At 39.6% G+C, this 22,814-nt stretch overlaps 1 protein-coding gene across 5 annotated transcripts in view; it reads left to right on the forward strand.

Annotated features, from left to right (window-relative positions):
* Positions 1 to 22,814, forward strand: part of TLE1 (TLE family member 1, transcriptional corepressor) — a 73,122-nt gene that overhangs the window by 45,900 nt on the left and 4,408 nt on the right. For 4 of the 5 annotated variants that reach the window (XM_057396506.1, XM_057396507.1, XM_057396510.1 and 1 more), the window contains 8 exons: positions 926 to 1,042; positions 4,193 to 4,246; positions 5,776 to 5,928; positions 6,633 to 6,777; positions 7,481 to 7,671; positions 8,925 to 9,001; positions 16,475 to 16,724; positions 18,474 to 18,721. In XM_057396506.1, the coding sequence (XP_057252489.1) occupies positions 926 to 1,042; positions 4,193 to 4,246; positions 5,776 to 5,928; positions 6,633 to 6,777; positions 7,481 to 7,671; positions 8,925 to 9,001; positions 16,475 to 16,724; positions 18,474 to 18,721 (1,235 nt within the window). The remainder of the gene's footprint in view (positions 1 to 925; positions 1,043 to 4,192; positions 4,247 to 5,775; positions 5,929 to 6,632; positions 6,778 to 7,480; positions 7,672 to 8,924; positions 9,002 to 16,474; positions 16,725 to 18,473; positions 18,722 to 22,814) is intronic. The other variant, XM_057396508.1, reaches the window with a different exon arrangement.

Genomic DNA, 22,814 nt, shown 5'->3' on the forward strand with positions numbered 1-22,814 from the left:
AGCATTAACACATCACTGAACAAATTGCTCTCTTGCATATGCTAATCCTGCACTTAAAAGAACTCATTGTAACACGTTTTAATGCTTTAGCTGGAACAGAGATGGAGATGGGAATCACAGGCATGTCAAATTGTCATGTGACTGAAAAACGTCTAAAATGCCTTTCTCTTTGGGTCAACAGTTTGTACTTAGCATACCTTACCATGAATGAAAGCAGTCCATGTAGTTTGAGAAAAAGATTAGTCTTTGCTTTTGTCTTTTGTGTGTGTTGGTCTCAGTTTTTCAGGTCAAATCTGATTAAATAACACTTTAGCCTGAATTTCACACTAGTAGTGAATGTTATGCTGGAAGTAAAAATATTTGATCTTTGTTTGCCATACCTTTATTGAAGGCATCCAATTGGAGTTTGCCGCAGCTAAAGAATGATTACTGCATCATCTTATTTGGTAAATATTTATTTTAAGAGTTAAAGGCAATTTCCCATGCCTGCAGATGTAAACATACCAAAGCATGATCTATTTATGATGACCTAAAAGTGAGCAATCAATCAGATTAGATTTATGAGGTCTGTTTTATTAAATGGGATGTGAATATAAAAAAAAAAAAAAAAAAAAAAAAGATTGTTACCTGCTCATGAATAAACAGCAAACCTGCTTCTCCTAAAGAATAAATTCAGTTGAATTAATTAGTTAAATAGTGTCTGACAAGTGAACTAAACTTTTGATACATTGAACAATGAAAAGCCAAGTTTCTTAGAATACATGAAGCTGTACATGTTTGCCTGGAGGACTTTGAGTTGAACTAAATGGAATGAAAGACTATGTAGGTATCACATTTCTAAAGTATCTATCAGATCCAGTTTTTAAGCATTTGTGAAGGAATCTTTAAAGGAATTTTTGATTGACCTTGGTTTTTGTCTTTACAGAGTAATTCTCTTTTGGTCCAGGACAGTCTGCGGAGCACAGATAAACGCAGGAATGGCCCTGAATATACCAATGACATCAAAAAGAGAAAGGTGGATGATAAGGATTCCAGCCACTATGTAAGCAAATCTGAAAAATCAAAGAAAAAAAAAAGAAATTATTAATTTATTTGCACATACTGTGCTTGTATGAGGAGTAAAAGAGCTGAGAAGAATGAGGCAATGTGTTTCCTATGGCTGATATAGTACATGAATATATGTGTCAGAGAGGCTGTTATTCATGTTGTGGGAAGAGTTTGAGCTATTGTCAAGTAATACTCCTCAACAGGGAATAAAAGCCAGGAGTAGCTGTTTGGGATTCACAAGTTTCCTGGGACATTTCTCAGAGTTGGAGCAAGAGATCCTTTCTGGACTGCTCTAAAATCTGCATGTTTGTTTGAAGCGAAGGATTTTGTTGATTTGATGGGTTTTAGTACATTTTTCTGATACTGGCTGTTACGTGTTGCGTTAGGAGGCTGTACTGTCTTAACTAAAGTCTGCTTTTGGCTGATATGGCAGTTTCAGCAGAAAGCAGATTGAAATATAAAAAGTTCATGGTTGTGTTCTGCATTTTTGAGTAGCTTGCTTGTTGCTTGGTTTCCAAGAGACACATCACTACAGCAGTGTGGCATACATGAATCTCAAAAGGTTCATACAGGCTTTCAATTTCCAAGTCTAAATGCTGAGCCAAATCACAGGGTGATACATGAACAGGCTTTAGAGACTAGGACTGGTGCGAAAGTACGGAAAAATCAGGACTCTATCAGAAGATGCTGTTCTTTGACATAGCAATAATGTGGCAAATTGGTTTGAATATGAATTTAATCACTAATTACTTCCTGGTTACTGAAACCCAATAGAAAATAAGGTGCCCCTTTATTTCCTCAGTATTTGGTAGGGTAATTTCTCTCCAGTTTGACTAAGAGTATCTCTGAGTAGCTATTGGATATCGCTGGTGCTACTGACAGTAGTTAGGACAACTTTCCCCTTTCTGCACATTGTGGTGTTGTAGTACAGTTACAGTTTTGCAAGTTGTATTTCCACCACTTTCTAATCTTGTTTTGATTACAGAGGGGTTTGGCACACTTCCCCATGTTACTCCCTCAACTTTGAGGTTTTGATATTCTATGGGCATTTTTCATTTTAAAGTTTGAACACTAAGCATTATTAAGATACGCTTGATAAAAAAAAAGGAAGAAAAAGCTTACCATGTTTGTTTTTCTTGGATTTCTGCCAAGAAGAGATGAAAAGGATATTTTGGCACTGTAGAAGCAGTTTGTTTTAATCCACATTTAAATGTGTGGTTCTGTTTGTTCTTTGCTTGAAATGGATTTTACAGATAACGGCAACATCAAAGAACTGAGCAAAACAAGGATTGTTAAAGGTTCCAGGTTTATTGTAATCTGGAATTTTTAACTTTATTTTTAAAGGTTCCCCAGTTCTACAAACAGAACTGCTGATTTCCAGCTCATTTTAGATGAGACCCTTTTAGGGACAAGGAAATACTACTTCTGTCAGAAAGGAGACAGACAAGTTGCAGGAATGGTCATTAATGAAAATAAGATGCAAAACCACGATTATTTTTTTTTCTTCTTTTGATTTCCATGTTAGGACCTGCATAGTTTCAACCTGTGGGTTTGTTACTGAGGCGGTATTTTGATACTACATAGTACCTATAGGACATGCCTTTGATAGTCCCAGTAAATTTCAGTTTCTCAAGATGACAGTCAGTGAAGTACATTTAATCGTTGCTCAGCAGCTATTTTTGCCCTCCTCAGGAGTGGTATTTCTGGTGAACAAGTGTCCCACCCACTGTGCTCCCACATGCTCAGATGTGTTCTAACCTATTCTTGCTTTCTGGATGTTTCATACTTTTGAAGAGGTGGCAGATTAATCAGGGGTAAAATTTTCCTATTCCTTCTTTTGCAACCTTTGTTTGGACAGCTTCCTGAGTGGCAGAAAGAGCCACCATTCTGTCTTTAGTGGCACTATTGGGTCCTAATATGTTTGCAGTATTCCATGGACCAATATTCAGCTACGAAAACAGAAGGGAAGTGTTAAAACACTACCTGTTGGGGTGGGTTTTCTTTGTTCGGGTTTAGTTTTGTTTGTTTATTATGAATATTACTTGTGTTGGCTTTCTTTTTGTTTGTTTTGGGGTGGTTGTGTTTGGTTTTTTTGTTTGTGGGTGATTTCTTTTTTTCTTTTTCGTGGTGGTGGTGTCTTGTTTTAAATGTTTATGGCCTGAAGTGAGGAAAAAGAGCTGGCATTTTACTTTACCACTGTTAAAATTGGGGTAGCCCAGGCACATTGAAAGCAAGAGACACGGGACAGTTTGATCAATCTTGTATGTCTGGTTTATTTGCCTAGAAACCTTTTAACTAAAAGAATTTCTGTTGGAAATGTCCAACTTGTCCAAATGAAAATTTTAAGTTTTTGTCATTCACTTGATTTGTTCGTGAGTTAAGACTCACTTTCTGGTTGAACCACCACAGTGGACTGTGAAAATCACTGTGTATCATAGAACAGGCATTCCTGCCTGTATTGGAGACAGGGACCAGGAGACACTTGAGTAACAGCTATTGTGAGGCACTAGAGCAGCTCAGGTGAACAGATTTATGTGAAACAGTCAAAATGCAGCTTGACAAGCCATAATAAATCGTTTCTGTTTAGGAATGTCAAAGTATTTTGGTTTTGTTAGAAATGTTGACATGCCTTGGCATTTCTGAAGCTTTTTCTTCCCCAGAATTTTTCATTTCAAAACTTTCCTTTCTGGAAAATGAGAAAAATTGTCCTATCACTTTGAGGAAGATCACTCATCAAACACATGCCAAAAAGCTCCAGTTTTCTGAGGTCTGTTGGGTTTTTTTTTAGGTATGCACAAGTAGTAATTTCCATAAGATTAACACATGAGATTAGCATATGAACAGAATGAGTTTCTCTTTTAGAAGTAGTGATAATTTATGACGGTAATGAGAAGGAGCTTTGGACCATCTTGCACTGATGGTGAGACCATCAGATTTCAACTAGTTCTACCTTATTTGGGTTTTATTACTGAAGCAGAAATAAAGTGTTGTGTTCCTGTTTTCGTTGTTTTCCCTATTGCTAATAATGAAAGGCTGTTTGCTGTTTGTTTAGGAAAACAAAATGTCTGAGTAGATACATAGTCTTTCTCTCTGGGCTCTTAATGTACTAATTTAAATGAACACTATATTTATTTATTTTTAACAGGACAGTGATGGGGACAAGAGTGACGATAACTTGGTTGTAGATGTATCCAATGAGGTAACTTTTTTCATTTTTGTAGTCTTGACGTTTGCCCAAAGGTTAAAGGAAAAGTGCATTTAGATGTTAGAACAAAAAGAATCCTGTGTGGATATGTTAAAATATTCACAACTTCTCCTTTTTTTCTAGTACTAATCACTATGTCTTCCTTAGAGCTTTATCTGGTTGCCCTCTCAGCTTTTCCTTCTACTGCTTTGTCCAGGTCTGTTCCCTTGGCAGTTATGTTCTGATGCTTCACAGCTGCTCTGTTGTGTAGAGAGTTGTGGTGAGATGCAGGTGAAGGGCTCTGGTTTTCAAACTACTATCTTCAAATGAAAAAGGAAGACATTATCTAACGTTATATTTAGTAGTAGGAGTATTATTAAAAACCTTTTTGTACCTTAAAAATTATAATTATTTTAATATCCTGTGTTAAAGACAACATTTTTCAGAAATGCTTGGTTTTTGGAGGGAAGTCAGCTGAAGTCAGAATGAAGTCAGTCAGTTCACAATATTTTCCAGAGGTTGTATCACTTTTTTTTTTTTTTCCTTCAGGGCAGAGACGTTTCAGTCACATCAAACTGAAGGGATGGGCCTTATCTTTTTAAAATCTTTTATTTCATGCAACAAAGAGATTTAGGAAGCCTGAATATGGTAGCGAGGTTCTGCTCTGTGAAAAGCACAGGGAGAGAAGCTGCCAGAGAAATGTCTTCTGTGGCTCCAAGTGCCCAAATGATGTCAGCCAAGTAGCAAAATAGGTATCAAACAAGGGATTTTTAGTAATCCTTTCAGAAGCCCTATTTAGGATGAAATTGCTCAGTAATCAGCCAGTATACTTAGTTTCCTCTTGTGAGGACTGCTTCCTTCCAGCTGCTATTCTCCTGAGCCAAAGGAGCATGGAGAACCTGCAGACTCTGATGACATGGTAGCTTAACTGAGCTGGCTTTTTCAGATTAAAGTAAATGCTGAGAGTACCTCTGGAAGAAAGATAATCACCTGAGAGATGATTTCAGGTTTTCCTGTAGATTGAAGTAGCAAGGCAATTGCAAGTGATAGTTAGAAAGAAGTGACAGATATTAAGACATAAAAAACATTTCTTTATTTCTTCTTCTGAAGATAGAGATGAGCAAGGTTTGTATGGCCTAAATAGATTATTGGTGTGCTTGTTGTCACTAGCAGTGTGTGGAGAATGTACATAATAAAACCAGTGTAAATTTACTGCATTAGTGTTGGTCTTTCTTGCTTTTACCATGTGTCATTTGTGCTTGCATTAGTTTGTACTTAGATATGCTTAGATGGCAAGCTTTATGCTTGGAAACAGTTTATGATTACATATAGTATAAAATAAAACCAGATTGTTTACAATATGAACTACGTCTCTAAACCGGTGAAGGGATTTCAGCTTTTTTTCTATAGATATAACAAAATGTCTTGTAATTTGAACTTGCTCCTAAAATTTTTCTAGCTTTTTTCCCATAGACTCCTTAGTGACGATTCTGTACCAGCCCATGACAGGGTTCTGTGCTGTTCTTCCCTTCCCATTGTTTTAGGATCCTTCTTCCCCAAGGGCAAGTCCAACTCATTCACCACGTGAAAACGGTATAGATAAAACTCGGCTGCTGAAGAAAGATGCCTCTAGCAGTCCAGCATCTACAGCCTCTTCAGGAAGTTCCACTTCCCTCAAATCCAAAGAAATGAGCTTGGTGGGTTGCAGTCTGTTGTCCAGATATATGTTGTTCTTTCTTGTGAGGTCTGTGTCTTCATTCTTTTGCAACTATTTGTGGCAGAAAGTACATGGCTTTAAACGTTTGAAGCTGAAATAGACTACTGCTTAAGCATTGTTTATTCTTTATGAGCATTGGCTTATGGTTTAAAATAGTCTGAATATAGACGCTAAGAAGTCCTGCAGGCTTTTGTTAAATTCTTCTAAGTAAGCTGTTACTCTTTGAAAATATTTACTGCAGTATCACTTGTAGCTTGATGAGATTCTCTGTAGCTTTTGTGTCACAATTTTTTGGTACTATCAGCTGTAGAGGTATTTTGGTTTTGTACTTAGATTGGCTGTGTATAGTGTTAATTGAGATTAATGTTTCCAAGCTAAAATAATTTTGTGGTAACATTTTCTCCTGAAAAAAAAACAGTTCAGGCATTTTTTATTATTTTTTTTAATGCCAGTGGAAGAAGGAAAAATAACATTGGGTTGGTTTCTTTTTCTTAATTTTGGCAGCAGTCAAAAAGGTCAGCATTTCTCTCTCACAAGTTAATGTTGTCAGCGTTGCCTGGGTTTATAAAAATTGGCTGAGGGACTAGGTAGTAGGCGCCCAGCATCCCAGCTGCTGTTGTGATAAATTGTATAATATGGCCTGGATTAAAAATAATACTCATTTAATTTGTTTAATGATACCAGCATGAAAAAGCCAGCACGCCTGTTCTGAAATCCAGCACACCGACTCCTCGAAGTGATGTGCCAACCCCAGGCACTAGTGCAACTCCAGGACTTCGTCCAGGCCTTGGCAAACCTCCAGCAATGGACCCTCTGGTTAACCAAGCTGGTAATGCATTACCTCACGTGTTTCTGTGGTTCCAAAATTAATCTTTTTTTATGTATGTAGTTCTGTGCAAATGTTAACTAAATATATTGCTTTGTTCTTGATATCAAGAGAGGGCTTGATGAGAAGCAGATGTTTGGATTATCAAGAGTTTGAATGTCTTTGTGTCTTATCCTTCTTTGTTTACTTTGTCTTTATCTTTTTTGCAAATAATCCAGATACTGAATGCAATATAAAAAGACTTCTCAGAAGTTTCTGGTGCTCATTCTGAATGCAATCTCTTCTCCAGCTTTTTGCAGTGAATATTAGTAGACTCAGGCAATGTAAATCTTGACAAATACAGGGGGGGGAGTTTACTTTCGCTATTCAGGCTGGTACAGCACAGTTGCTTCAGACATGAGCTGTGTAAACCATGTCTGTCAGTTTTACTGCTTAATTTGGCTAAGGAGAGACTAACGTAAACAGGGAAATATGACAGCAATGGAAATAGGTAATGCTAGAAGAGATTGTTAGAAGTAATCGGCAAGTTCAGACTTCAGTAGATCTTATTTACATTGAGTGAAAAGAGGTGGCAGTACTGATAAATTAGGGCATTTGACAATGTGCATATGTGAAAGGGGAAGGCTAGGTATTATGGGGAAAAAATGGACTGGTTTCTTCCACATGTGTGGGAATATATAAATAAAACTGTTTCATTATTCCATAGCTGCAGGTTTGCGGACACCATTGGCAGTACCAGGACCGTACCCTGCTCCATTTGGAATGGTACCTCATGCTGGCATAAATGGGGAGTTAACCAGTCCAGGGGCAGCCTATGCCAGTTTGCACAATATGTCACCCCAGATGAGTGCTGCGGCTGCTGCAGCTGCTGTGGTTGCCTATGGAAGATCTCCTATGGTAGGCCATATATTGCATGCAATCTCAGTTCTGTGTGCTGTGGTTCACTGGGAAGAGCTGCATGCTTCATTTAGCACTGTCGAATTCCCAAGTTATAACAGTGCCAGAGGCTTGACAGCTTCACTGTGTTTCATTTTCTTGTGTGGCTAGAGAAACAAATTTGCACCTTGAAAACAGAGAATCTTGGTGTATTTATTTCCCTTTTTTCTTTCACCTTCATCAGTGCTTTGACTAATGAATAAATGGCAAAAAAAGGTATTTTGTGCTTTGAGAAGGTTGTTTTGGTAGCTATGAAGTATTTCATTGCTGCTGTGGACATCATCTTTTCTCTTGCTGAACCAGATTTATGTTCCACGCAGACATAGCAAATTAATCTTGAAGCATGTAGAAGAATCTTAACTTTGTTTCTTTCCTTGTATTTTTTTTTTTTTTTTTTTTGTGGAAGTTGTTTGTTACGTGTCTTGGAGCTCTGTGATAAGGTGTGTTAAGAATAATTGTGGGTGTAGCAAGTAAGTGCAGCATAGCAGTTAGAGATGTTGTCAACCAGAATAACCTAGGGGCCTGATTCTGCAAACATGAGCATGGTGGCAGTTTTCTGCGTAGACAATCTTACCTACTTGTAAATTTACAAGATTGGATTTAAGCTTGTATTCGTCTCATTAGGGCAGAAAATGTGGAAATTCTCAATAGCAGATGTGCTCCTTAAAGCAAGAAGAATTTTAACTTGGGTGAAAAATAAAACTAGGTCTGTTTAGTCCAGGATTTCTGTTTGTATTATTTGATGTATATCCTCATCCAAGATATGAAAGTTTAGTGGCATTGCAGTATGTAAAGGGAACATAGTATATTTAAGATCTGCGAGAGATCTCCTAGCTGATGTGGCTACACAGTGCGATGTGGAGCCATGCAGGTACTAGCAGGGGTCTGATGCTGTTTTCCAGCACCACGCTGTGCCTGCATGGGTGCACACTGCTGTCATAGAGTTTAAGAGCACTGGCGTGGCTACACACAGGGGTATTTGTGTTCAGTGGTATGAATGCATGATACACATTACTGGTTTTCTGTTCTCCTATAAATGCAAAAGCATTCCTAGGGAAAACGTCTTGTTCCACCCCCCACGAAGGGCCGTGCACTTATCTAATACTGTGTATAAAAGACACATTTGGTTAAATGCAAGTATCTTGGGAGTGAAGAGAAGGGGTTTGTTGAATTAGAAATTACAAGTGGGAGATTAATTCATTTTTCATTGTCAGGTTGGGTTTGATCCTCCTCCTCACATGAGAGTACCTGGCATTCCTCCAAATCTGGCAGGGATTCCTGGGGGAAAACCGTAAGTAACTTTTAACATTTTGGTAACATCTGCAATAGCTAGGGAGAATAAAGTTATCTTGTGTCAGTGAATAAAGAATTCTAAAGTAGGCAGTGTCTGGTTGTTCCCAGGAGATTTAGATTTCTCCTGGCAAGAGGTACAGCATATAAATTCTCAAATGTTAGTTGTCATATCCTGAAACAGGTGTGCATATAGTTATTTTGAAGGAAAAGCTGTTGAAGGTATACTTTTAAGGCTTTTTTTATTTCCTTCTTTCTGGGAGAAGTTAAGAGGACTGCAAATTGGTAGTGGTAAAATATGTAAGATAAAACTTATTGAAACTAAACTTTTTACTGTGTTGAGCATGAATATGTAGTGCAAACTCACAGACTCCATGCCTGGCACAGGCATGAGAGTCTGCAACTGTTGGTCACAGTGGGTGCCTGAAGCAGCTACTTTAGCAGCTGATCCACACCTTGCATAATAGAGAAAGCTCTTTTAAATGTTTATGTGAGTGTGCAGCTGGAGAGCAAAAGGAATGATGAAGCAATTGTGTAGCGGGTGATGCATAGATGTAAGGTAGCTTTTGCAATAGGTTCTTTTATTGAAAAGTTTCAATTACTGAAGAAGAGGTGGTTAAATAAAATACTTGTGTGATGCTGTGGCTCATTGATGTTACAATAAAATGAATTCATCAAAAAACATACATCAATTTTTTCAGTAATTTGGCTTTGGCAGACTGAGATTTAGCTTACACATGCATGGTAGGCTCATGAGTATGTCACGATAAAAAAGTGATTATTTTTTAAGTATTTCTGGACAACTAGTCTATACAGGTACAAACAGAGCATAGACTGCAAATTTTAACTTGTTTTCTTGGAAAGAGTGAGGCAGAGAAAATTATAAGAGGTTTTTCAGCATTCTGTACGACCTGTTCTTAGAATCATCGAATAGTTAGGGTTGGAAAGGACCTTAAGATCGTCAAGTTCCAACCCCCCTGCCATGGGCAGGGACACCTCACACTGAACCATCTCACCCAGGGCTTTGTCCAACCTGGTCTTGAGGACTGCCAGGGATGGGGCATTCACAGCTTCTCTGGGCAACCTATTCCAGTGCCTCACCACCCTTACAGTAAAGAACTTCTTCCTTATATCCAATCTAAGCTTCCCCTGTTTAAGTTTTAACCCATTACCCCTTGTCTTATCACTACAGTCCCTAATGAAGAGTCCCTCCCCAGCATCCCTATAGGCCCCCTTCAGATACTGGAAGGCTGCTATGAGGTCTCCACGCAGCCTTCTCTTCTCCAGGCTGAACAGCCCCAACTTTCTCAGCCTGTCTTCATACAGGAGGTGCTCCAGTCCCCTGATCATCCTCATGGCCCTTCTTCTCTGGACTTGTTCCAACAGTTCCATGTCCTTTTTATGTTGAGGACACCAGAACTGCACACAGTACTGCAAGTGAGGTCTCACAAGACCAGGGGCAGGATCACCTCCTTTGACCTGCTGGTCATGCTCCTTTTGATGAAGCCCAGGATTCTTCATCCCTTCATGCTTGGCATGAAGTCCTGTCTTCTCTTTCAACTGGAAGTTGCAGTTAGTTTCTGTCTAGGTATACAATTTTGAAATTCACTTAACACTTTGCACTTTCTATGCTGTGTGTTCCTGTTACAGGCTATCTTCCTTACCAGTCTATCATGGTTTAATTTTTCTTTTTGCAGCTTCAGGAAAAATTCAGAAACTTATTTTTAGAATACTAAGCTGTAAGACATGCTGTAGTGAAAGTTACACACTCTTTGCCTTCATTTTGAACTTCTGTTAATGGTTAGTGATACATTGTAATGACAGTCATGCAGACATCCTAAAAAGTACACCAGATTACAGGCAAAAGTGTGTTTTTTCTTCTACTCTTTTTCCATAGCAGTAGGAAAAGAGCAGACTTAAATTAGGAAAGCCATTCATCGTTGTTACCCACTGTGCTTCTAGAACAGACTTAGCTCTCTGTTGGCAGCATGAAAAACCTGTTAAATCTTTTTTAAGGATTTACTTAAAGAAAAGTTGGTGGTATGTTAACAAGATTCCTGAAGTGAGGGCTCAGTGAGTTGGTGTAATGTGTCGAATGGTGGTATATTTCAATTTAGTGCAGTAAGGAACAGGCTTTGTTCTCAAAACGTTCTTTTATTGAGGGTCAGGGTCGCTCTTGCTGACTTCAGTAGAATTTGACATACTTACAGAAAGTATTTTTTGAGATTGCATAGTCCAGTGGCTGTAAGTTTTTACCTTTGAACACGTATATTCATCAGCTTTCAATGACTTATTCCATTAGTAATGCTTGTCAATATTTTATATTACAAGCTACGAAAGCCTATTTTTGTTCAGTCAGAAATTTCCTATTGCTGAGTTTTAGTTGTTGCACTACTCAAGGCACAAAAGCAGTGCGTGTATGCTGCTATACTTTGTATCCTGTGATTTCATAGCTAAGTTATAGGTGGGGGAGGGGTGTGTGTGTGGTTTTTTGTTGTTTTTTTTTTGTTGTTGTTGTTTTTCGTTCGTTTGGTTGTTGGTTGGTTTTTTTTAATCTTTAGTATTTTCAGCACTTTATTTACACTGCTTTGTAGGTCACCTACAGTGTTGCTACATACTCTCTACTTTCCACTTGATTTGCTGGTGTGCTCTGTAATATTTTTTTGTGGTTGTGTTAGTTTGACTGAGTCAGTCATTTTGTCTTAAAGTGACTTCTTTTCTTATCTTTATTGTGAGGCAAGCCTAACATTCCATAAATTGATCTGTTATCTTTCCACTGACAGCTTTAGAACAATCTTGTTTTACTGTTGATTGCTGTAGCTAGCTAGATGCTGTTACCTGCAGCATCTTTGAGTATCTCTTACTTATGCTAGGCAAATCTACTGTGTTTTCTATACCAAGTACATGGTTATATAATTATGAAAACTAGTGGAGTATTCCTGGTGCATTTACATCATTTGCCTTTTCCTAGAGCGTAGTTAAGATGCCACACTGATGTGATGAGATGCGGAGATTTAGTCTCGTTTTGCAAGTGGTACAGTTAATTTTCAAATTGAACCATTGGATCCCAAGCTATATGTGTACGCTTATGGCTGCACCATTTTTATCAGTGGTTATTTTAGGGCTTTTCTTTGTCTTTTTTTTGCTTTGGTTTGTTTTTTGGTTTGTTTTTTTTTTTTCCACCCGACTCTTCTTCCAAGAGAAAATTAAACTATTCCCAAGGGGGGTGACATTTGTTACCACTCACCTTTTTTTTTAACCCCTGTGTGTTCTGAGATCTGTCAATGAGTAGCTTGTTAGAAAAACTGGTAACTGCTGAAGTACCCACTCCTACGTGTCTGTCTGCCTTTTATCAGTGGACTGTTATGTGGAAAGCTTGCCTTTTTCTTGCCTTCTTCTGTAACTTCATTAAATGCAAGTCTTCCTTGTCATCTATGTACGTTCCTGAATGTTAATATTTCAGTTTTGCTCTTTGCAGAGTCTAATTTGTTAGAAGTGGTATAAATGTACTTGGGAGATTGGATAGCAATCTAGAAAGTCAAAGTGTATTCAGCAATTTCTTAATTATACAAATGAGCTAGTCTTCGCATGTGGTAGCAGGTTGTGGGTTGGGTTTTGGTTTTGTGTGTGTGAAGTTGTTTTGTTTGTCTTTTTTTGTTTTGCGTGGATTTTTTTTTGTTTTCTTTTTACTTATTTCCTGTAAGGCTTTTCAGGTTTTACATTTTGCGTGGATTTTTTGGTGTACGCAGATATGATCTCATGTTAGTTGTTTTCTCTTCAGTTGTTTGTAGTTCAGTAATTAATTTTGCAGACAAGGACTTGTCTGTATGAATGTGCATCAAGTAAATTTCCATATTCTTGGTTTCAAGGTTGATTCTGATCAGTAGTAGATTATTGTCGTTTTAGGAGCTCTTCTGTTTGTTTTTTTGTTGGTGGTGGGGTTTTTTTGGGGATTTCCTTCCAGATTGTTTTGAGGTATCACCTAATCAATAATTATCTTTGTCTTAGGTTGTGGGCAGGAAATCAGGTCTAGTTTTGGACATGGACATGTGGTGTCAGAGTTTTGCCCTCTGTCATTCTGATACATTTAACTGTGCCCTGGATTGCAAGTTCTTGGTGTGTTTTTGTAATCATGTTTTTTGCTTTGCATAGCAAGGTACTTATTATCTTTTAGTCTTCTATAGCTGGTAAATTAATGTTCTTGTGGATTTCTCCTTGATGTGAACCACACTTTCTCATAGCTGAATTGTGCACTAAGCACAGATTTTCAGGCTTACTGGGAAGATTTATATCCATGTTATTGCTTCCCTGCAGTTTAAAATTGTGAATTAATGGTAGGATTGAGAGCAAACGTATTTCCCCGTATTTTTTTTTAAGTGTGGTTTTAATTGAAGCATGAGGCGTTACAGACACAGAGCTGAAAATACACATTTCTCATTTTAGTGGGAAAAGGAAATTCCACGTGAAAACTCTTTCAACTTCTAGTTAGAAGCTGACTTTTGTATGTGTTTTTGGAAAGAAATAGCATGCTGTTAGTGAATTGCTCAAAGCAAAAATAAAAAATATTTCAGTTCTTCTGACCTTCACATTTGTTCAGTGAATGCACAATGAGGAATACTTTAATGGAAGGCTGTTTCCAGTACTTCGTTCTGGAGTCAGAAGCTTTCCTTGTCCAGGGAGTGTCAGTCTGGTAAATGATGAAAGATTTTTTCAAAGTGAAAGGTATGTGTAATGCAAAGTTATACCATAATAGCTAGTAGATACAGGTTACTAGTGCACAGAAGTATGCTGACCGTGGTGATGTTAGCATGACATGACTCACATCTTCATGCAAATGGGAACATTTACTGTTCTGTGTGCTTCTCTTGGGAGGGACAGAAGGATTTGGCAATGTATAGCCATTTCTTTATACAGTGGATTGCCGATAACTTGCACTGCAGAAAAAGCTGTCTTGGCTTGTAAAAAATTATAGATGGTTTGTTAAGCCCTAAAACTCTGTCATCTTGAGTCCTGACCAGCTGGTCTTGGAAGCAAATGCCTACTCAGGATGATAAAAAAGAGAGACTACTTTTAAGATATATATAACTTCACTTTAAATACAGGCACACTGTGGAAATTCTGTGTGATTAGATTAAAAGTACACTGCATAAGTCTCTGGTGTTTCAGAGCGGAAGAGTCATCATAATTCTACAGTATGCGTGAAGTACTTGAAAAATGTTCCTATTGTCTTCCTCCCACCCCATCTCAGCCAGAATTGAGAAGCCTTGTGTATGCACAGAAGCATTTCAAGATACCAATTATTTAGGTGTTTTGACTTGAACAGAACATTTATGTTGCAATCTTCCGTTAAAAGAAAAAAGTCATGTAAAGTGGATTGTTAATTTTATTTATGCCGGAAAAAATGGTTTAATGCTTGCTCGATTATTTTTTACAGTCCATGAGAAAAGCAGGGACAGGCTGAGACTTCAGAGTTGTGTGCAGATCTGTGTACTCTTACTGCTACTCTTACTGCTAATACTCTGCAACTGACTTTGATCTGGAGCCCAGGATCGGGCCCATCTTTTCAACATCTTAAGTGCTATGACTAGCTGGATTCTGTACCTGAACCAGAGCAGTTTTTGAGCCTTGACTAGTCTTGTTGCCACTCCTTTTCTGCTTTCTCTCTCATCATCTGTTTAGTGAATAACTACTTTGGGACAGTTCTGTCTCTACTCCTTTTCATGGAAATCAAACAAATTTCTAGTTAAGCCCTTATCATTACTGTAATTCTTCATACAAATAAAGATAAAGGGTCCTGTGGGAAGAAATACATTTGATAGGCTGTGAATCTTGTATACATGTAATGGAGTGAACCTCATGTTTCCTTTCTTATCTTGCATTTCCCATTCCTGACATTTACGTGACCAAAATGATTTGTCATCTTTTGCACTCTTTCATCCTCCATTTCTGTGTATTCTTTGAGCAGGCGTATTAACTTCTTTTGTTTAATAGCATTATTGTTAACCAGTTTTTACCCTTTTGAGAAAACTGTGGTGTTGCTTGGGCCTGTTTCCACTGTTACCATCTGTTTGAAAGAACTGTAAAGTTCTTTTGGTTCTCCACTTCTCACTGTTTTTCAAAGGAATTATCTTCTGCTCTGTTCCTGGGCATGTTCAGTTGCTTTGTGATGTCTGTCACAGATCCAGTCATCTTGCTTGTTCTTCCTTTCAAACTGTGCAGTACTTGGTAACGTGCAATAAAATGCTTTGAAAATAGTAGCTCAGAACAGAAGATTAAATTGAATTATCTGTTGTTTGGTCCTTGCTAGAGTGATGCAATACTAATATTGAGCTACAGTGACTGAAGATTTCTGAGGAAGAAGGTACATTTGGAAAAGAAAGGGCAATTTTGAACACAAGAATGTATTAGAAAAATGAAGTTATCACTATAAAGACCATAGCTTATTAATGGGGAGATAAGGGGAAAAGATCTCAACATTTTTTTATCCACTTTGGCCTCTTGAATAATGACGTTATGACAGCATTAAAAATATGTGCTATGGATGGGTTTAAAAAAAAAGAATTGAAAAGAGATCACCAGTGTAACAAAAAGCAGCCTTTTGCAGGAGTATTTTCATTATTATTTAAAGGAAACAAAGAATCCCCCTCTGCACTTGAAACCTTTATTACCCACTGTTTGTGCTCTGGTCTGTAAGTACAGCTGACTTTCAGCATTGCCATGAACATGAAGAAATAATTTTGTGTACTTTCCCTAAAGAAGAGTTTTTCTTCAGTGCTGGGATTCACTTTAGGTGTTACAGAAGTGCCAGAACTACCTGGGAAACCAAGCGTTTCAGCTTTTCTGAAAAATTCAAGAAAATATAATAATGGGAAGATGGTATCGGGTTCATTATGAAAGGTGTGCACAACCGCTCTGCAAATTTCTATTTTCTGTTTAAAGCACTAGTTACCAGCTGGAAAGAGAGGTATGTGAGCACAGCTAGTGCTGATGTTAAAGATGAGGTGCAGAAATGGAGCAAAAATTGCGCTTTGGCTAGTGGTTCTGCAAGGCAACATGTGCAGGTCTCATGGAAGAGCACTGGAAGAGTAGTAGTGCCTGGTGAGGGATTGTTGCTGCAGGACTTGCAGGCTAAGACTTGGAACTGCTGGCTAGAAACCAGGGCTTGAAAGTTCCTTTGATTATCCAGGTGGCTGACAGATACCAGCCATGACCTTAGTGCACAGAGTTAAGAGTAGAATTTAACGTGTTTATCCACTGCACGAATGCTTCAGGTGAGGCAAGCTGAAAATACCTTTTGTGAATCCTTGTCTCCTTCTGAGGTTTCATGTGCATGCATGACTTGGCACTGTAGCTCTGATTGTCATGAAAAAAAGATTGAAAGATCAAATAAAAAATACTCGTTTTCTTGCACTATGCCACTCTAACTGGCTGATGATTATACTTTTGGTTTTGTCTTCTCTCTCTTCCCCAAAAGAGCCTACTCCTTTCATGTTACTGCAGATGGTCAGATGCAGCCTGTTCCTTTCCCTCCTGATGCCCTCATTGGTCCAGGAATCCCTCGCCATGCCCGTCAGATCAACACTCTGAACCACGGGGAAGTTGTGTGTGCAGTTACCATCAGCAACCCCACGAGACATGTATATACAGGTGGGAAAGGGTGTGTCAAAGTCTGGGACATCAGCCAGCCTGGCAACAAGAGCCCTGTCTCCCAGCTGGACTGCCTGGTAGGTCAACAGGAACTTGTGTATAAGGGTACCTTCTGCTTGGAGACTCAATAAGGAAATAGCTGGCCTTGTCTGGATTCTCTTCATATTACATGGAAATAGCAGGCAGTTCTGTTTCTTGATTTATGTATTTAGCTGTCTTTTTTTAACACGTAACAGGTGGAGTTGTGGAAAAGAGTTCTGGTTTGTTTAGGGATAAATACCATCACTAGGGGTCAAGTAACAGATCAGATAAGAATTCTGAGTAGAGAATGTAGCTGATTTTTTTAATTTTTTCCCCTTCTAGTCATGCTGATGATTTTTGTGCATGAGTTTAAAAGGAATGTAGCCAGGCTTATGCAGGGCTGCACAGAACTTTCCTAGGTGTTTCACTCACACCAGCAGTGACAACCGGATTTTTGTGTAAGAGGACAGCAACCACATAATGAAATAATGTGACAAAGTATGAAGGTCAGTTTAAGTCTCTGTGCTTTTGTTGGTGATCCACGAGTTACACATTTTGGTTGGTTGTTCCCACATCTGCAGGATCTGAAAGGGACTGAGTGCATCAGTATAGGTAGCAGAAAACCTAATTAAAAAAAAAGGATGGCTCAATTAAACATGCTTCTCATGTTAGAAGCAGCATAAACATTTGTGAAATGTTAAGAAGACTTACTGTCACAAAGCACACTAATATATATTCTGAATGAAAATAATTCTAGATTCAGTGTTGATCCAATTAAATGTAATGTGGTTTTTGTTTTAGTTTAGTTTGGGTTTAGCCTTTACCCTTTATTTACTGCTACTCTTATGTTAGTTGTCTAGTAGTAAAAGTATGGTTGAGTATGTATTCTGTTCTGTGGCAGGTATCAATCTGAATGCAAAGTCCTACCTGCCTTCATTTTAGCTATGGAGCAGTAATGACTGACAAGACTAAGCCCACTGCACAAAATACTGTTCCCTGTTTTTATGAATAAGAGAATAGTAGTAGGAATGCTCTTGACTACTTCTTGCAGTGGTTTTTTGTATGTTTTCAGTTACAGATCTTAACCCTCCATTTCTTAAAGAAGTGTTGGTTAATTCAGCAACTGTTATGGAGAAGTGGGTATCCAATACACTTAAGAAGTCAAGCTTGTAATAAGTGAAGGTTGAAATGTTTTCCAGTTCTAAATCCCCTGTAGTACCTCTCAGTCAGCAATAGTATCATTAATGTGAAACTAATGATACAAGTATGATAAGAGTCATGCTGAACAAGGACCAACATAAATTCAGGAGCACTATGGGATTACTTCATATTTTAACTTTACAGTGGTGAATGCAAAATAGTATTTGAAAGGAACTCCAAAACCTGAAGGGCATGAGACTTGAAACACACTTTTGCATAGGGTTACCTAAATGCCAAATGAAAGGTCATTTGATTTAATATTTCTGTTGTTGGTGACCTTCACTGGTGGAGTGCACTTGCAGAAACGCAAACTTACTTTGGCTCTGTTTTTGTGTAATGAGCTGGCAGACTCGTCATTCATCAGGTTTAAAACAGAGTAGATTGTGACAGCAGAAGTCTGCAGTTTGGTTTCTGCAGCTGCAGTCTCTGGTTAGTGATGAGAAATAGGTGTCTGAAGCCTTTTAGAATTTTCTGGTTCCTCTTCAGTACTCTGATAATGGAAAAAATTGCATACTGTTTAAAACTTGGATGCAGTCGGAATTGTATTAGTGGTCATTATTGGCAGGGCATGTATTAACATAACTGAGGTGATTTGTGTTGTACAGAACAGAGATAACTACATCCGCTCTTGTAAATTGCTGCCTGATGGATGCACCCTAATAGTTGGCGGAGAAGCCAGCACATTGTCCATATGGGACCTGGCAGCACCAACTCCTCGTATAAAAGCAGAGCTGACATCCTCAGCCCCTGCCTGCTATGCTCTGGCTATCAGCCCTGATTCCAAGGTGTGCTTTTCGTGCTGCAGTGATGGGAACATTGCAGTGTGGGATCTGCATAATCAGACATTGGTCAGGTGAGTCATTACTTATTTACAGAAAACTTTGATAGAAGTTACTCTTTGGACAGCTGCATAAATATTTATCTTCCTGAATAATGGTTCCTGACAGCAAAGTAAATAGTATTTCTTATACAAAGAATGTGGTTTGCCACCTGAGTTGAGCAGAAACTAGTTTTGGTAGCGTCAGCCTAGTCTTGGAAGATGCGCTTCAGGGCCTACCTAAAGGGTTGGACCATAACATGCTGAAAGTTTCTGTTGGTTTTGGTTAGTTGGGATTTGTCTGCAGGTTTCTACAGTCAGCAGTTTTGCTGGTTTGTGGTTGGTGTAGACTGAACATAACTTAGGGAACTCTTTGAGGTGTGTTCCTCTGTCCTAAGCTTTGTTAAGTAATAAAGAGAATTTTCAGTTCATATTTAGTGATGGTAAGTATTAAAATTAAACTTACAAAAGCAGTTGAAAGTGTCAATTCCTCAGGAAATCATAAAGAACTGATATTAGGTCACTCATAAAAAAAGCTATATGAGTTTTTTGGGGGAATTTGATCTCTAAAAGTTTTAGAGTGGGTTGCACAGAGAATAAATGGATTGCAATGTAAGTTACTTTTAAAATCTTTTGTTAGACCTTTGACTAATAAATGTATTAGAGGAAGATTAACATTTCTGACAGGTCACTATCCAGTATTAGTGCTCTGACGGTGAAATGGCTTCAAGCAACTAGCTGTGTAGTTCATGACAAGAAAAATTTTGGTTTATGCTTACCAAAATAGTAGTGTTATACGCTATTATGATGTCCTGGGTTCAGCAGTAGCAGTCATTTTTCTCCTTAGTAGCTGGTGCAGTGCTGTGTGTTTGACTTTCAGCCTGGGAACAGTGCTGATAACACTGGTGTTTTTAGTTGCTGCTCATTAATGTTTACTCTGACCGAAGACTTTCTGAGTCTCATGCTCTGCCAGGGAGGAGGGGAAGCCAGGAGGGAGCAGAGACAGGACACCTGACCCAAACTAGCCAAAGGGCTATTCCATGCCACAGCACATCACGCCCGGTATATAAACCGGTGGCAGTTACCCAGAAGGGCTAGATCACTGCTCGGGTCGGACTGGGTATTGGTCAGCAAGTGGTGAGCGGTTGTATTCTCTTCCCTTGTTATTTCCCTTATCATTATTATTATCGGTGGTAGCAGCAGTGATTTGTGTTATACCTTAGTTACTGGACTGTTCTTACCTCAACCTGTGGGAGTTACATTCTTTCGATTCTCCTTTGCTTAGCAATTATACATCTTTTTCCCCCTCCTCGTGTGGTCAGCCTGTGAAGGAGACATTCCCTTACACTCCCAGCCCCCCAACAGACTGTTTACAGCATCATTTGAGAGTTCTGAAGGTTTTCAATGGCCTTTGGGTATCCTTGAGACCTGCCTGCTGATTGGGATGGGGATCACCATGGTGGCATGCATACAGAGCGTGTTTTACCCACAACCATTTCATCTGATCTCAAAAGTTAAGCAGAGTCGGGTTTGGGTCTTGTCTAGGGTTAGACAACGATATAGGAGGACCAAGAGATTTTCCCCAAGGCTGGACAGTCATGAGTGACAGGGTGTGTGGGATAGTATGGGAAGTTTCTAGGCCAGTGGGCCCATCCAGGGCTCTGAAAGTTCACAAGTGAACAAGCTCAAAATCCAGAAAAATTAGTAAACCACTTAGATGAGGTGTGTGGTCATTCTGGTCATACCAGAGAGAGACAAATCATGGCAATGTGCTGGGGCTTGCCCTGTGCTTACAGAGCCCTGTTCAACACTATCCAGCACCTTCAAAGGGAAAAAAAATGTCCTTGGATTGAGGGCAGAGCAAGAGACAATGCAGCTACTCCAGCTCCAAGCACAGCAGCTACACAAGCCCCAGCAAAAGTACAGCAGCTACTCAAACTTCAACCACAACAGATAATGCAGCTACCCCAGCTCCAAACACAGCAGCTACGCCAACCCCATCAACAGGTACAGCAGCTACCCAAACCCCGACAGCTGATACTGCAGCTACTCCAACTGCAGTGATAATCACTGCAGCTAAACCAGAGGATCAATTCGTACTGATATCGGTTGCCCCTGTACACAAGGGGAAAAGCAAAAAAAAAATAAAGATGAAGGAACAAGATGAAGAAGCAATGGCTATGCACTTACTACCCTGGACAGCATCTGGTCAGAAGTCATCATCACATGAATCAGAAGAAGGAGGTGACTTCTCGACCTCGGACCTCAACCAAACTGTGGAATGTGCGAAAAGAATTTACCCATCAACCAAGGGAGCACATCATCGCCTGGTTGTACCGATGCTGGGGCAATGGGGCCGACGATCACGAACTTCCAGTTCATGAAGGTAGGGAAGCCAAGCAGCTGGGATCACTTGCTAGGGAAGGGGGAATTGACGAAGCAATTGCAGGAGAGAAACAGACCCTCAGCCTTTGGAGGCGGCTCTTGGCAGCTGCAAAAGAAAGGTTTCCATACAAGGACAATGTTATGAGTCATTCAGCCAAGTGGACTACTCTAGAGAAAGGCATCCAGTCTCTGAGGGAATCAGTCATTGTAGAGATCATCTATCACATCAAGATGAATGCTGTGGATGCATACATAGATCCAGATGCAGTTGAATGTACACGACCCATGTGGCGGAAATTTACACGGAATGCACCGTCATCATATGCCCATTCATTGGCAACAGTAACCTGAAATGACATAGTACCACTAACAGTGGATGAAATGGTTCATAAACTCTGAGAGTTCGAAGACAATCTCACCCCTTCCATCATTTCAGCTGTGGAAAAACTGTCCCAGGACCTCAAACAATTGAGAGATGATCTATCTGATCTATCCATCTCCCCACATGTATCAACACACGTCTCAGCTATTAACAAAAGGCATCCTACTGCTCGAGAGAGAAGATATAGAAGGTGCATGCCACGGGCCACCCTGTGGTTTTACCTGCAGGATCACGGAGTAGACATGAAGAAGTGGGACGGAAAACCTACCTCAGATTTGGAGGAACGGGTGAATTGAAGAGGAGAACAAAGGTCAAGGCTGATCATCCCGTGAAAGCTGCGGCTTCAGTCTCTGGTGAGCAGGCTCCCAGATGGAGTGGAAGAGCTGATTTTACTCCAGCTCCTGTGATAAAGACTAATCCCTGTCAACATGACGTTAACTGAGTCAATTTGCTGAGGTGAAAGCCATCCAGCTGGCCTTGGACATTGCTGAATGAGAAAAGTGGCCAGTACTTTACCTCTATACTGACTCATGGATGGTGGCAAATGCCGTGTGGGGGTGATTGCAGCAATGGAAGCTGAGCAACTGGCAAAGCAGGAGTAAACCCATCTGGGCTGCTGCACTGTGGCAAGATATTGCTGCCCGGGTGCAGAACCTGGTGGTGAAGGTACGCCATGTAGATGCTCATGTACCCAGGAGTCGGGCCACTGAGGAACACCAGAACAACCAACAAGTGGATAAAGGGGCTAAGATTGAAGTGGCTCAGATGGACTTAGATTGGCAACATAAAGGTGAATTATTTTTGGCCCGGTGGGCCCATGACACTTCAGGCCATCAGGGCAGAGATGCAACATATAGATGGGCCCGTGATTGAGGGGTGGACTTAACAATGGACACTATTGCCCACGTTATTCATGAGTGTGAAACATGTGCTGCAAGGGTATATCACATCCCCTACCACGCACCAGCTTCTGGGAAAATCGAACGGTACAATGGGCTGTTAAAAACTACACTGAGAGCAATGGGTGGTGGGACTTTCAAGCATTGGGATACACACTTACCAAAGGCCACCTGGTTGGTCAACACCAGAGGATCTGCCAACAGGGCTGGCCCAGCCTAGTCAGAACTTTTACATACTGTAGAAGGGGACAAAGTTCCTGTGGTGCACATAAAGAATTTGCTGGGGAAGACAGTCTGGGTTATTCCTGCTTCAGGTAAAGGCAAACCCAGTTATGGGACTGGTTTTGCTCAGGGACCCAAATATACTTGGTGGGTAATGCGGGAAGATGGGAAAGTCTGATGTATACCTCAAGGGGATTTGATTTTAGGGGAAAACAGCCAACGAACTCAATTGTATGCTGTT

The sequence above is a fragment of the Pezoporus wallicus genome, unplaced genomic scaffold, assembly GCF_028554395.1.
Source record: "Pezoporus wallicus isolate ANWC-B61680 ecotype Strahan unplaced genomic scaffold, APGP_CSIRO_Pwel_v1 contig_2776, whole genome shotgun sequence".
Taxonomy (NCBI): domain Eukaryota; kingdom Metazoa; phylum Chordata; class Aves; order Psittaciformes; family Psittacidae; genus Pezoporus; species Pezoporus wallicus.